At 42.3% G+C, this 15,819-nt stretch overlaps 1 protein-coding gene across 2 annotated transcripts in view; it reads left to right on the top strand.

Annotated features, from left to right (window-relative positions):
* The window catches only part of ANKFN1 (ankyrin repeat and fibronectin type III domain containing 1), a 151,280-nt gene that overhangs the window by 96,890 nt on the left and 38,571 nt on the right, over positions 1-15,819 (top strand). For both annotated transcript variants that reach the window (XM_036269323.1, XM_036269324.1), the window contains 2 exons: positions 326-442; positions 8,952-9,167. In XM_036269323.1, coding sequence (XP_036125216.1) covers positions 326-442; positions 8,952-9,167 — 333 coding nt within the window. The remainder of the gene's footprint in view (positions 1-325; positions 443-8,951; positions 9,168-15,819) is intronic.

Raw genomic sequence — 15,819 nt, 5'->3', positions numbered from 1 at the left:
TGCCCTATGTCATACAAAATGCCAAAATAGCGTCTACGCTACATTTTCAAAGCAAAGAAGCTTGCATCCTGTCAGATTGTGTCTCCACTATTCTGAGTTATGGGATCGTTTGGCAAAGACTAAAATGTGGATCTGACTGTTTCATTAACATTCAGATCTTTTTCCAATTGGACAGAGATCAAAAAGTTGTTTCGCGTGTATCTGAAAATGGACTGGAGAACAAACATCAGGGGTCAGGTTTCCTTCTCCCTGCTGTGCTTTGATGCCACAACCTAAATCATGCACTGGCTTGGACGATGATATGACCTCGTGACTTCTTTTGCAGCTGTCTTGTATGTGGGAAGATATAAGGTGGCTGAGGCAAAGCGTGCCTATCTCCATGTCCTCATCCACAGTCCTGCAAACTCGGCAGAAGATGCTCGCAGCAACCGCCCAGCTACAGGTGAGGGGCCAGGTTTCAACCCAGATCTCCACAGAAATTTGAGAAAAACTCGGTCAGATCCATCCCAATCCCACCTGGAAAGGAAAGGGTGGGCTCCTTTCTCTTTCAGAGCCCTATGAAGCATAGGAAGGGTTCTCAGACAGGTTGAAGGGTTCTCAGCTGCCGCACACCTGCTTATGTAGGGAGCCTGTGCCTTTAGCAGTCTTCTGGAAGAGGAGCAGGGTCTCTCTTGAAGAGTCTAGGAGTGACCCCAAAACAAGGAGTGAGAAGATTTGAGTTCTGGATTTCAGATATAGATAGATAGATAGATAGATAGATAGATAGATAGATAGATAGATAGATAGATAAAATATTCTCTCTTTTTTTTTTGTTAATCCTCACCCGAGGATATCTTTCCATTGATTTTTAGATAGAGAAGAAGGGGAGGAAAGAGAGAGAGAAAGAAACATCAGTGTGAGAGACACACTGATTAGCTGCCTCCTGCACGACCCCAACTGGGACTGGGGAATCAAACTTGCAACCCAGGTGCGTGCCCTTAACCAGGAATTGAACCCGTAGACCGTGGGCCAAAGCTCCAACCGCTGAGCCAAATTGGCCAGGACTGGATTTGATATTAATAAGTCAACTCATTTCTCCTTTCTGGGCCCCAGTTTTATCCCTTGCAAAATAAGAGAAGTTTGACTAGATCACTTAGAGAACCCTTGCTGCTCTGGCATCCTGTGTGTTTATGGGTGTATGGAGATGGAGAAAGAGACCAAGCAGATATTTTGAGTTGTTTCTTGGCTTGATGTTTTTGGTAAAGCACAGGCATTTGCATACACTTTTGCTTACTTAAAACAAAACAGAATAAAACCTCTTAAAAGCTTATTTATAACCATGAAGTTTTCATCCTTCTGTACTATTAACCCAATCAGATCAGGTCCCTAATTCCTACAAGAATCTTTGTAGGTTAGAGTCCCTCCTAGAAATGACGCTAAGTTCTAACCAAGCTCTTCTGAGTTTTCCTCTGTTTTCTGCTATTCCCTGAGTTTGTGGTTCTTAACACAGAAAAACATCTGCTACATGAAATTGGGGTCTTTAAGAGACCTCTGAGCCTTTAACAGTAATGGGTATCTACCTACAAAGCTATCAGTTACATCAACCTCAGAAATATGCATAACAGGAATCTATGTAAGCTGTGTTTGGCCGGGCTATCCCAGCCCAGGCATAAAAATAGGGTCATAATAACAAAACAAAAAAAAATGTCTACGGCTCCACCCCCACCTGCAATTATAGGAACTTCATTTCTTGACCCACGCAATAATTCCACTTCCTGCAATAATAATTATTGTGTTGCTAGTATGATTGATTCTGAAAAGTAACTCTTACCCCTTCCGTGCTATGTTCCATTACATAAGCGGTTTACTGCCTTGTGTCCTCCCTGGCCTCAGACATTTTAGTAAACAGTGCTCTCCATTTCAACTCACTCTTGATTGCAGAACCTTCTCCTTCAACTCAAGAAAACGTTCTTGGAGCTGGGCCATGAGGACCGTGCTCAATGTGAAGCCCCTTCCTTTCATCACTGATCAGCCTGAATTAGACCAATCCACTATACCTCAAACTGCTCCTTCATTACGATCAAGTTCTTTCCCAGGAGGCTCAGACCCCTTACTGGACTCTCTCATGAACCCACCATACAGCCCAGACATACTTGGATCACAGACCAAACAGCTTTATCATTTCACATAGGGCTCTTGAGTGTATGTTTGTGGGAGGCTTCCTAAAACACTTTCATCGAGTATCAGTACACGGGAAGAATCAGACTGTCACAAGCCAGTGCAGTCGCACGCTGAGGGGTCAGGGGGAAACCATGATGGGCAGTGCTCCTGGCTCGACTCCTCCCACCGAACAGCTCCTGGGTTCCCTTGCCCCCACCACTTCATAATGCATCAGCCTCCTCTGAGGTCATTTCCCTCCTTGTCTAGCTTAGATTCCTTGGCCCATCATAATCACTCCCTTGAAAATATTCTAAATTTCTGGCCACTGTCTCCTTCCATATTATTTATTTGGAAAAATCCCAAGTCTGGATGAATCCAACATGTCTACACTGGAGTAGTTGCACACTGCTGTAGAAAAATCACCCAAAATCCGGGGGGGGGGGGGGGGGGTTTGACTGGTTTTATGTTAAATTCATTACTACAATTCCCACATGTAATGTTACCTAGTGATCACATTCTATTTCTCTACTAAATTCACTTTCCCAAACTATAAAACAACTATTTATACTTTCTTCATTCTCCCACATCCCTTCGGCTTCCCTACACTCCCCCATCCCGCCATCAGCTGGTGACTTCACTGTATAAATCATTAACAAATGGGAATTAATTACTTCCCGTCACCAAATGTGAAGATAGATACTTCTATCTTCTCTCCTATTCCAGGAGTCTCAGTCCTCCTCCCAAAGGCTTCTCCCTTCACACGTGCTCTGACTTCCAGTTCTTCCTGCCCATCTTACTTAAACATACTCAGGTGTCTATGGTTTAACTTCCCTCAAATCCCTTCCTCCCCCAGACCTCTTCGGCTACTAAACTCTCTTCTCTGCCTTAGGCCCAAAGTTCTGAAAAAGTTGCCTGTGTTCCCTTCTCCACGTCCCTGCTCACTCCCCATTCAGCTCTCCCCCTTTTCCCTGCCCAATGACACCATGCCCACCAAACTGCCTTCTCAGGCCCCAGGCACCGGAAGCAGATAAGCACCTGGGTGCGTGGGAGTCAGAGGATGTTAGGTGGGGAAGGGAAACTGAGTTGTAATCAGGGAACATTTCTGGTAAACTGACTCAAGAAACCTCAGGGAGAAGGGAATTGCAAATCCCTAATACTCCAGTATCTGGGGAGAGTTCCTTTCTCATTCTAAATATTCACGTTTACACATAATTTTATATTTGTAATTTGGTATTCTCTGTCTTAAAGAGGGTCCTAAAATTACAGGGTGCAGGCCCTTGCCAGTGACTGAAATGTCACTAAATCCAATGGACACTTAAATCCTCTTCGCAACTGACATCTCACGGCGTTTGACGCACTTGGTCCCCCTCTCCTTTTTTAAACGGCCATACCCCTTGGCTTCCATGACTCCATAATGTCCAGGCTTTTCCAACTTCTGGGCCTGTCTTTCTCAGTCTCCTTTGCCATCTCATATGCTGTTTCCTCTGCTTAGACAACTCTTCTTCTACTTCTTTGCCTTACTCATTTCTATCTATCCTTCAGATCTGTTTAATTTTTATACTTCCCTCGGGCAGCCTTTCTCTGATCTCCTGATTCTGAATCCTTCTCATAGCACCTTGTACTCTTCATTCAGAACGGTGGTCATAAACCCCTTAGCTAATTATTTGTGCCCTTATTTGGTTAGTAACCCACTTGGACTGTGAGATCCTGAGCTCAAGTAATGCATCTATCTTGGTTACCACTATATCCTCCGTGTGGCCTGTGGCAGACCCTCAACAAGCACTAGCTGGATAAATAAATGTATATGTCAGTCCAACCCCTGTGCCCCAAAGATCACACCTGAGCGTGTTCTATCTAGTCAAAGGGAGAAAGGAACACAGAAATGCACCTCATACCACAGTGACCACCTGGATAGCTCCCAGCCCTGCATGGTGACCAGAGCCTCGCACACTCCACAGCTACCCTCTTACAGTGCCTAAAAAAGGCCAGAGCAGTTGTAAATTCCATTCTCCCCTTCACGTCTCTGTCTGCCTGCCTGCCTGCCTGCCTGAATAATGAGTCACTTTCAGCTTTTTCTGTAGGACCTATTTCCTAAACTATTTGCTGATCTTCAGAACAAAAATATCTGAAAATACAAGGGTAAGCAAAAGTAGGTTTACAGTTGTGAGTACATGAATGAAACTGAGTTGACTCTTTTTATTTATTAATTATTGTATTATTTTCCATATGAACAACCGTAAATCTACTTTTGCCCCAACCTGTAATGAAGCCACCTGTTGTTATTGTTTTGGGGGGAGGGGGTAAGTGGATGTGACAGGCATAGAAAAACTTCTCAGAAGAGGAAGAAAAATAAATTGGGGGAAATTGATGTTCACTTAATATTTTACATCTCTTTACTAACCTAACATTTTTTACAAAGTAAAGATGCATTATTAATAGCCTGACTGGCATCGCCACACACAGAAGATTCTGACCTGTCATTCCCATACCCATGCTCTTTCATGAGTGGCCCATTTGATCACGCACACAAAGGCCTCCGTCTCCACCTTTCTCCCGCCTGTTTCCACAGTACCCTGCCTTACCTTCAAGACAGTGCACACCAACCACTGTGCATCCCGTCCCTTACTCTCCAGTTTCTGCTCTGTGGTAAGAGCCTTTAATACAAAATAATAATAATTGTGAAACAACTATCTTTTATTTAACAGAACAGATGCCAGGCACTGTGCTAAGTGCTTTACAAAGTATATCTCCTTTCACCTTCACCACACCCTGATGAGAAAGTATTGTTATTAATTTAACAGGTAACAAAATTAGGGTTGTGAAGGTTAAATAACTTGCCCAAGGTCAGCAAACAGAAAGTGACAGAGTCTGGATACAAATCCGTATCTATGTAACTCCAAAGCCTGCATTCTTTCCAATGCTTCATCATCTTCTTGTATGTTCATTTACAAAAGCAGACAAAAATTTTAAATAGAAATAAATTATCCTCATTATAGTTTTTTTGTTTGTTTGTTTCTTGTTTTATCCTCACCCGAGGACCTTTCTGCATTTATCTTCAGATAGAGTGGGAGGAAGAAAGGGTTGGGGGGAGAGAAAGAAACATCGATGTGAGAGAGACACACCAAGTGGCCACCACCCACACGACACCAACCAGGGCCAGGGACAAACTGCAACCGAGGTACATACTCCCAGAGGAACCGAACCCAGGACTCCCCATTCCGCAGGCCGACACTCCAACCACTGAGCCAAATCAGCCAGGGCATAGTTTTGTTTTGTTTTTTTAAGAAGAATTCTATTCTGCATCATTTGGAGCCTCTTTAGAAGTGGCCTTAAATTGATTAATATTACCTAGGCAAGAGGGGAGACAGGTATCTGCCAGTATTTGGAAAATGAGAAGTCCTGTTAAGTGGCTAAGACCCCCCCCCCCCACTGTTTTCCCTACTCTTGGGGAAATGACAGAGGCCTCAACAGACAGAAGTGTACATTGTACATTAAGAGGTGTTCAACCTACTTATCCTCAAAATACAGTAATAATCTGACACTGTAGATTGGATTACATTAAACTTTCTTCCTCCATTGCTTTTAGAAATGAGCATTAGCGAATAAATGCCAGGCAACAATTTATGAATATTATGTCTTTTTCATTTTTCAAGCTGTAGGAAAGTTTCCCCAAAATTTTACTCTTCTATTTCAGGCCTTCATAACTCTACTCCGGACTTCCTTAAACTTCCTGTGTCATCCCAAACCGACTAAAGGTGTCCAAATACTGTGCATCTATCTAGGGCAATGGTTCTCAACCTTCCTAATGCCATGACCCTTTAATACAGTTCCTCATGTTGCATGTGGGCGTATCTGCATGTGGGTGGACCCGCCTGGAGACGGATAGAGTAGCGGTGTCTCGGTTCCTAAGACCATAGGAAATATGTTTTCTGATGGTCTTAGGTGACCTCTGTGAAAGTCATTCGACCCCCAAAGGTGGAAAACCGCTGATCTAGGGCTTACTGGCAGTCCTGTGATGTGTTCCAGTTACAACCTACATGCATACCTGTTCGCCATTAGGTGGCTTTTAGTCCTCTTTATCTTGTACGATGCTCAGGGTTCCTAGATCTCCTAACATTGATTGCATAGCATGACAGGTATCAACATGGTCTGTTTTTCCTTTAGGCCCTAAAGACCTTCAAATTTGTACTCTTGGAACAAAGTTACAATTTATTTTCACAAGGATATTCTGCTTTTAAATTGGGTGCTCCCCAAACCCAGTTTGATGTCAGTAAAGAATTCCTGGTAGACTTTTAAAGTGTTTGCTTGTTCACCCCATTAGTCATCATATCCAAAGCTAACAGTGAACCACTGGTAATGACTCTGCTTAAAAAAATGACCACTCATCCAATGTCTACCCACCAGCTTAGGTTTGAAGTAAATTGTATTTTCCACTTTCCTAATGATAATATGTTAATTCAGTCAGCAAAAAGTTATTGAGCTTTAACTATGCACCAGGCATGGTGCAAGGAAGCCTGAGACACAGAGATGAAACCATCTGGATCTCGTGACATGTATATCAATATGCAGGAAGGCCAGAGTCATGCTAAGATAAAAGTTTGTACAGGAAACAATAAGGGACAAAAGAGAAGATGGTAAATTCTACCTGAGATAGTTGGGAAAGTCCTTCCAGAGAGGATGAAACCTGGACTGAGTTGTGAAAATAAGTAAGTGTAAGCCAAGGTGGGATTCCAATGGGAGCAATAAAGAAAGCCCAGACCCTACTTATGTCAAACTTGAGAGTTTACAAAATATTTTCTCATGCATTGCTTGAATTAGGCCCCCCGAAACTCTATAAGGGAAGGATTAGGATAAGGGATATATGAGCTGTAAGGACCCTTAATTTTAGATGATGAAACTCAGGACCAAAGAGAGTAAATAATTTCTCAGAAGTCTAAGAGTTAATGAACAGCAGCCAGCCCTGAAATTCAACACCAGTATAACTAAAGGCTTAACAGCAGTGGTGTGCTAGAGCCAACTTGCACTGGCTTAGGAAAGCCAACTGTTAAATATTCAGGAATTTTGAAAGCCTGTTGTCAAACCCCTAGTTGCTTGAAATCAGCTTATGATGGGAGTATTTACACCACAGAAATTGGCATATCCTATAAATCAGGTCCTTTTTTTTTGATAGGCAGTTTATCGGCACACCACTGCTGTTGGCCAATGTTACTCTGCAGCAAACGACTTTATATAAAACTGTAGTACCACAGAAAGCTGGACTAAAAGCCTTACCTAATTACTTCTCTATGATTTAGAAGTCAATTATTGAAAAGGAATAATGTGACTGACTGATTAGGCCATTGTTTTTTTGTTTTGTTTTGTTTTGGTGGTACATGCCCCTAGTGGGAACCGAACCCAGGACTCTCTGGTCCATAGGCCAACGCTCAACCACTGAGGCGAACTGGCCAGGGTCAGGCCATTGTTAAAGACAGTAATCCTGCCTGATGAATTTTTAAATGTCAATAATTATTTGTGAAATTTCTTCCTTATGTGTCCTGTCCTTGTGAAATAAAAAATAAAATAAAGCTTTGAGGCACAGTCCCTACCTGTGAGGGAACATTCCAGTGTTTTGTAGATGTGGATACTGAAAAGCTGGCTCATTCATTTTTAGGTTGTCCTTGTTACTTTCACAAATCCCAGTTCTACTTTTGTTCTCCTGCTAAGAGGTTATCTATTCAGCCCTGGCCGGTTTGGCTCAGCGGTTAGAGCGTCGGCCTGCGGTCCAGAGAGACCCGGGTTCGGTTCCCGCTGGGGGCATGTACCTCGGTTGCGGTTTGTCCCTGGCCCTGGTCGGTCGTGTGGGTGGCGGCCACTCGATGTGTTCCTTTCACGACGATGTTTCTCTCTCTCTCTCTCTCTGTTCCTCTCTCTCCCTCCCACTCTACCTGAACAAAGGATGGAAAAATGTCCTCGGGTGAGGATAAAAAAAAATAAAAAAAAGAGGTTATCTATTCAGCATTTATGTAAACTCAAAAAATTAAAATAATAACAGCTAGAAGCTCTGAGACAGTTTATAATTTTTAAAACCCTAGATATTCAAAGTAAAAAGGTATTTTATCCTGTTCCTCTAGGTGCTGTTCAAACCCTCATATTTGTGAAACTGTATTTTAAAAACTTCTACCTGGGCCCCTCCACATTTAATGTGGCACCCTTCCCTTCCTACCTTTCTAAAAGCATTGTCTGCCTCAGTAGACCTAGCTCACAAACAATTTTAACAAAGTTTTAAATAAACAAAACTCCCTGAAATGCAGATAAGTCAAACCAGGCCAATCTCCCAATTAAAGTATCTTGAAGGGAATGTGCAGTCATCTGGGGACCTGTACAATGTGCTACATTGTCAATTCACTTCTTCATTTTAAACAACCCCACTTCACACTGGTGTACTGGAGATCGCTTGAAAACTCCACAAGCAGCATACTTGAAATATCAGGCATTTTTCTTTAAAACATCTGGGATTCTCTTCAAGTGCTGGTGACTGAGGTTTATGTGCTGGTGTGTCTATGTGGGTAAGAGATATTTACAGATATTGAATTTGCTTAAAAAAACATAATTTTTGTGCTTCTTGCTATAATCTTTGCAGGCTTATGGTGAAGACATTTTCTTTGAGCTTCTGTTAAGTTCATTTCTATGATGCCACATATTCTAGGATTAAGTCTGCTAAAACAAAAAAAAATCTTCTCTGAAACATCAGATAACTATTTAGTGTCTTTTGTTGCAGTTATGCTGCTTTGTTTGTACATCACCTAAGCTACCAGAAATCTTTTTGATTTTAGAACTTACTTGGAACACACAATTTGGGAAGAGTTTACTATGAGCCCATTAAAGACCGGCATGGAAACATCCTCATAGTCACCATCAGAGAGGTGGAGATGCTCTATTCATTTTTTAATGGCAAATGGATGCAGATCTCAAAGCTGCAAAGCCAGAGGAAGTCTCTGTCAACACCCGAGGAGCCAACAGCCTTAGACATTTTAACGATAACCATCCAGGTATGTAGTCTTTTCAATTTCTTAATATATTTAAAGTTCCAAACACACTATTAAGCCTTCAGTGAAATATACCAAAAGCCACTAACATACGCAGTGATGGAGTGGAGAGGGTCCAGAGACATGTCACTGCTTGTATTCCATATATCAGAGCGATTCAGAAGCTTGTTTTTATTTACCACTCTCCCAATCTGCAATGTAAGTAATGGGCACCTTGAGAATGCCCCTGAGCAATGAACCAATGAGAAACACTGAGATAAATGTTTGAGTAGGGATCTACGGATAGTATAATCAAAACAGTAAACCAATATCTGAATGGACTGTAATAATAATACATTTCTAGACTATAAATGTATGTATTTGTATGTGTGTGTGTGTGCCTGTATGTATCATTTGAACAAAAACGTTCTCATATATATTTATTCTTGCTTGTTCCTTAAAATACTCCCTTGAGACAGACAGACAGACATGATTAAATCTATTTTCGGAATGAAATAACTGAGGCTCGAAGAGATTATGTGACATGTGACCACACAGAGACAGATTTAGTGAAGCTATTAAGGTTCCATCTCATTCAGCTCTTCACTTGCACAAGCCCCTTCCAAGGCCCTGGCGGAAACTAACAATTTCACATTCATAATTTTGTATTCTTTACCTTAAGGAAAGAACCTAAAATTATATTAGCTGCAGGCCCCACCAAACTGGGCTTGCCCTGAGCACACAGGCACCTGAGCTCAGGCTTCTGAGGAGGCAGGCTTCTCTGCTACCTCACTTCACACTCCAGGGCAGGAGGCAGGAATTCGGTGAGTGGGGAATGAGAGATAAAATAAAGGATGAGAGCCTTGCCTGCGAACTGAATACCACCAAACCTCAAATGCAAGCTGCCCCACTGTAGACCTCTGCCCTGGATGGCAGAGCCAGGATGCGCCCCCACAGCCGCTCGAGTCCAGCGCTCTCTCCAGGCCACCACACTGCCGCACAAGTTCTGATGTGATACGGGCTTCAAGCTCTTTCTTTTTCCTGCTTTTTTTCTTTTTCTGAATCCAGTGATGGGGATAAGTTCTACAGAACTGTCCAGTTAGGTGGCAGAGTCGGCAGGAACATCTACCTTGAGCCCTATGCAACCCATGACATATATTCACAAGATGACCGGTCCAAAGTAATGGTGAAATAAAGGGTTCAATCCCAAACTAACAAGCCAGATCCAAGCCTTGGCCCAGTAGCCCCTTATGATCACCCTGAAAAGCTGAGCCCACTTATTTCCATTCCCCACTGAGGGGTGGCTCATACTGTAAACTCACCTTCCCAGTAGTTTGCACAAGCCCAAACAAGGACAAAGTCCAATGTAGCAAAGGTAAGCTAATTGGTCAAAGCCTCTGGATTTGATTTTATAGAATTTGAGTTCATATGAAATTGATAGAGGGTGTGTGTGTGTGTGTATGTGTGTGTGATTGTGAAAAGGGTGGGGGCAGGGAACACAGACACATTCGTGGCTCCCCTCTTCACCTTTTATAAGCAAGTGCTAAAAGAAACATTTAAAAAATCATAATAAATTGAGCTTTTACAGGGTGACTAATACACTAATCCCCTATAGGGATAAACTGGGGTCTGGGCTACCTTCCCTCCTAGAAACACAGCACAGGCCCCAGCATGATATAATACCTGGTTTCTCCTAGACTTATTACATTAAAAATGTGTTACAGGTGCAGAAAAATTCCAATCTGGCAAAAGGTTGTTAGAGAAGGAGACCAAAAATAGAGGCAAGATCAGGTTTCCACACAGATCCAAATGGAAAATTTACCCCCGCTGACTGGCACATTCCTGCTTGATGTCATTCCCACCCACCCCCACTCTCCTTTCTCCTCCTCCTATTTTTTCTCTCTCACCCGCTTCCCAAGTAGGTCTGACACTGGAAAGGAAATGGGGGATAAAACTACTGGGGCTAGTATCCAATCACTCCCAGATCTAAGGTTAAATGTGTCAGGAGGTGGCCCCACCAACTGAACATGAAAGTAGAGACAGGTCGTGGTGGTTGCCCAAAGCTGGCTAGGTGATTCCCACAATTCTGGGCCACAAACCATTGTCCTTTTTCAGGGTTGGTAGACTGATGACCACCAGGCCTTCTAATTGGAAGCCAGGGCTGCTTTCTGCTGCATCACATGACATTCTGAGACACCACTTTGAAATCAGGCTGACTGGGTGATTCCTGATTCCACCTTCCCTAGTTATGTGACATGGGCAAGTTACTTAATTTCTCACCTCTCATATTCCTCCTCTGGGGAAAAAAAACAAAAAAAAAAAACAAAACACCTACTTCCTAGAGTTCTAATGAAGAGTAGATGAATTAACATGAAACATTAGACGAGCAGCACAGTGACTGCTCAATAAATGTTAGTAATTCTTACTATTTCTCTACTCAGAAAAATCCAAGCAATGCTAGGCTCTCCCCAGGGCATACCCAGTCCATCTCCTCTTCATCCCTGCTCTCCCAGGGGACCCCAAGTACCAGCGCAATCATCCCTTGGGGCATCTTCTCCCTTCCTGTACCTTTGCATAAGAACTAAGGAAAACTTATATAAAAACTATATGATCCACAGTGGGGTTTACAAAACAGATAAGGGCTTTAACAAGATCTGGGCCTATAACTAATCTGCTAATCCCTAGTGCCCCAGGGAAACTCCAGCGTCCAATGCTCTCGAATGCCTGAGCCTCTCAGGTCCCAGACCTCTACAACAGGCCTCTCTCAGAGATTTGGGAGAGAGAGATTCTTCGCCAGGTGCTCGGAAAAAAGAGGAGTTGTCATGGACGAGCTGGCCTCCTCCTGAGCACTGACTGAAGTGACAGCATTTCCCACAGGGGCCCTCGCAGGCTGAGTCTGACCATGATCTTCAGGAGGCCCTTCAAACCGAAAGCCTCACAGCAGTCACCTCTCGTTTGTACTGCACTGTCAGATATGTGACACTGTCACATCTGTGATAGCATCATCGGACCCTCACAAAAATCCAGTGAGGTTGAGTGGGCAATTTTATTGTGACCAATTCATAAATGAAGCTGTGGAGTTCAGGACAATAACTGGCCAAAGTCAATCAGCCACAATGCAACATAGGAGGGACAAAGACCGATGTCTTCTGACCCCTCACCTGGTGCTCCTCCCAGTCTACCATGCTGCTTTGCACACCTCCTCACCTTTCCTCTGGATCCTTTTTTAAAAGTTTCACCCTACAGAAGCAACAGTGAGCTTGTCTTCCATCTCCTCCCATCTCTGCTTTCCTTCTCTTCTCCTTATGCATCCCTTGCCACCTCCAGGGACCCAGTATCTTCTTACATCTGAGGTGCCTAGGACCTACTATCTTGTCTGCCCTTTTCTGCTTTTTTTCTAGCACATTCCTGTTTCCTCTATCTCTAAGCAGCCTCTAACATGGAATCGAAAACTACTAGAATAAGGAAGACAATTGGAAATGAGCCAAGTGGGCTGAACATAAGAAACAGTTGGTTTTACACATGAATTGTTCACTGATGTTTACGGGAGGATTACTCACAGTAGCCAAATGTCCAACAGCTGATGAATGAATAAACAGAAGTGGTATATCCATATAATGGAATATTACTCAGTCATAAAAATGAATGAAGTACTGATCCATGCAACAAAAGGAATGAAACATTGAAAACATTACACTAAGTGAAAGAAGCTGGTATGAAATGCCATATATTACATGATTCCATTTGTATGGAATGTCCAGATCAGACAAATTCATACAGACAAAAAGTATATCAGTGGTCCCAGGGACAGGTGGAGGAGGGGTTAAGAATGAAACAAAGTTTTTTTTGAGTGATGAAAATGGTCTGGAATTAGATAGTGACGATAGCTGCACAACCTTGTGAATATAATAAAACCACTGAATTTCACATATTAAAATGGTGAATTTTATGGTATGTGAGTTATATCTCAATAAATAATAGTAGAAGTAACAGAGACTACAGTAATCCGGAGACTGCTTGTCTCATTTAAAGAACAGCCTTATTCAGCCTCAGCTAATTGCAGTGGAACAAAGTAGTCCCAATGCTGAAATATTTTCCAATTTTTAAAGAAAAGTTTAAAGTTCAGAGTTCTGAATAAAATCTCTTTCCTTTCAAAAGTTAAAACATAATTCAGAAAATGTAAATTATTTGCAGCCCAATGATCGTGGGCTGGCCCACACGGCCCACTGGCCACCATTTTATGAGCTCTGCTCTCCAGGACAACCCTGCTTCCATCCCCTCTCCGACAAAACAAAAACCTGCAGTGACTGGAAAAGCAAGCGTACACCATTCTTCTAACAAGCTCCTAGGCAATATGAGCCATGAAGAGCGGCTGGATAGACCCTTCCTAGTTACTGCACCAGCACAGCACATTCTCTCCCAGAGGCCTGGTCCCAGACCCACTCCCTCTGGGCCTCTCACTTCATATTTAATAAACATTTTTTCAGCACCAAGTAGGTGCCAGGAACTCTTCTAGGTGCTATAGGGAAAACAAATGAATAAGTCAAGGTCCCTAGTCTCAAGGAGTTCAGTCAAGGAGGGAGACAGACTTGTAAACAAATCAAGGTAATACAAGGCAGAATTAAACCAGAGCCTGATAGCAGCACAAACAGCGTACTATGGAAACACAGACAAAGCAGGCATTAATTCCACCTGGAAATATCAGGGAAGGCGTTGTAGAAGAGGTGACATTTGCCTGAGCCATGAAGGGTAAGTTAAGTTCACCAGGTGAAGAAAGAAAGAGAGTGAGGAAGAGATGGGGGGATGGAAGGAAGAGGAAAAGAAAGATGGAGGAAAGGTAGAAGGAAGATGGACAGGGAGGGAGGAGGGGAGGGAGGGAGGGAAGGGGTGAAGGAAGGAGTTAAATAGAATTAAATGCAGAGCACAGTAAAAGAAATGAGACAGAAGCTAGAAGCTGTGGACCCTCCCTTATCACAGCAAACCTCACACATTCTTCTTATGGCCCTTATCACACTGGGTTAGAAAAACTTGCTTACACGTAGCTCTCACATACTGAAATGTGAGTTCCACGAAAGAAAGGCTCATGTCTTATTCATCTTGATGCCAGTAATATCCTAGTACAATACCTGATATGTAGTAGGTGCTCAATAAAAGTTGGTAGAATGAGTTAATTCATGAACCAACAAAAAAATAAAAATAGAGATTAGGGCATGCATGAAGGATGAAAAAGGAATCCACCTTGGCTGGAGATGAGAGATCAAAAAGGGCTGCAGTGGAAGGAAAGGCTAGAAGTGTGGTTTAGTGATCAAATGAGGCCATATATAAACCCACAGTCATTTCACTTGGTTTAAGGGGGCCTTTCTAGTGTACCTCAGATTTTGTGAATGGGACACCTTTCTCTTCCCATGCATTTCTCAGGCCCCAAAATATTCAAATGAAGGATAAAATGACTATGTAAAGACAGGAAAACACATAGTAGATGCTCAGTAATAGTCTTTAAAAAAAAAAAAAAAAAAATTGAATGAAAGAGTGAAGTACTCCATTCCAGAATGGTACTGGTCTTTACAGAGCCACAGTATGTTCCCAGCTCACATTCTGTTTGTGGTCAGTCTGACCCCCACATGTTTTTTCTCTTATACTCATACCCATCCTATATTTGTACTTGGGTTTGGGTCTTTACAAGCACATTTTCTTATTAAGTTTCAACCTTAATTATGATAGGCTTATTTTTCCAATGCATAGGGTCATTCAGAGCTTTATTACGATTTTCCAGAAAATCAAAACCACACCAAACTTGGGATCCACAAATTTGATACACATTTTTTATTTCTTTGTCTGGAATGTCAATAAATAGGCTGCAAAGAGTAGCCCTCAGAACCAGTCCTTACTGGGCCATCACTCAATCTGTCTACTATTCCCACACCATTTCCATCATTCACAAATCTCCATCCCAGATATTCAGCTTATTAAAGTAATATAAAGATTCTACTTTTTTCAGATTATCGAGTAAAACAGGCTCCACTGGAGACTTCTCCCTGGTCTGTGGGTCCTGTTCTTTTGCTGTTATAAATTAAAACTGTCTGTACGATATGCCCTTCACAAAATGATGTTGACTCCTATTTAGTGTCTTAGGATTTCCTGACTGACTGCAAACTGATTGTTCAATGGTTATTTCTCATTTTTCCCTAAGATCAATAAGTTGGCAGTCTTTAATTACTAGAGACATCCTGTGTTTCTTCCCGTCCTATTTCAAAGATAGGCATATTTGCTCTTTTCTAATCTCTAGGGATTTCCTACTGCCCCATCACTTCTCAAAAATAATGACCTGTGGGTCTGTGGCCACATCTGCTTGTACAGCAAGTACCCCTAGGGTGCATATCATCAGATTCTGCTCATCTGGACACTCCCATATTTCCTCCTCTCATTAACCATTTCTCTCTTTGATTACCTGCTCATTTCTCAGAATTTCGCCTTGACTGAAGCTCCTGTAGTCAGCCACTTACCTGTAATCTGTTCTGAGGAGAAAGGACAAAAGACATTAAGAAGTTAAGCTGTATCAATCTCCTGATATTAAGAAGAAGGCCTTCCTTCTTGATCACAAAATCCAATTTTTTTCTAGTCTATTTTTTCGCCAAATACCTTAAAAATTACTTAGCCTCTTTGCTTTTCTGTACTT

The sequence above is a fragment of the Molossus molossus genome, unplaced genomic scaffold (genome assembly GCF_014108415.1).
Source record: "Molossus molossus isolate mMolMol1 unplaced genomic scaffold, mMolMol1.p scaffold_m16_p_19, whole genome shotgun sequence".
Classification (NCBI taxonomy): Eukaryota; Metazoa; Chordata; class Mammalia; order Chiroptera; family Molossidae; genus Molossus; species Molossus molossus.
This window is presented reverse-complemented; position numbering and strand designations above follow the sequence as displayed.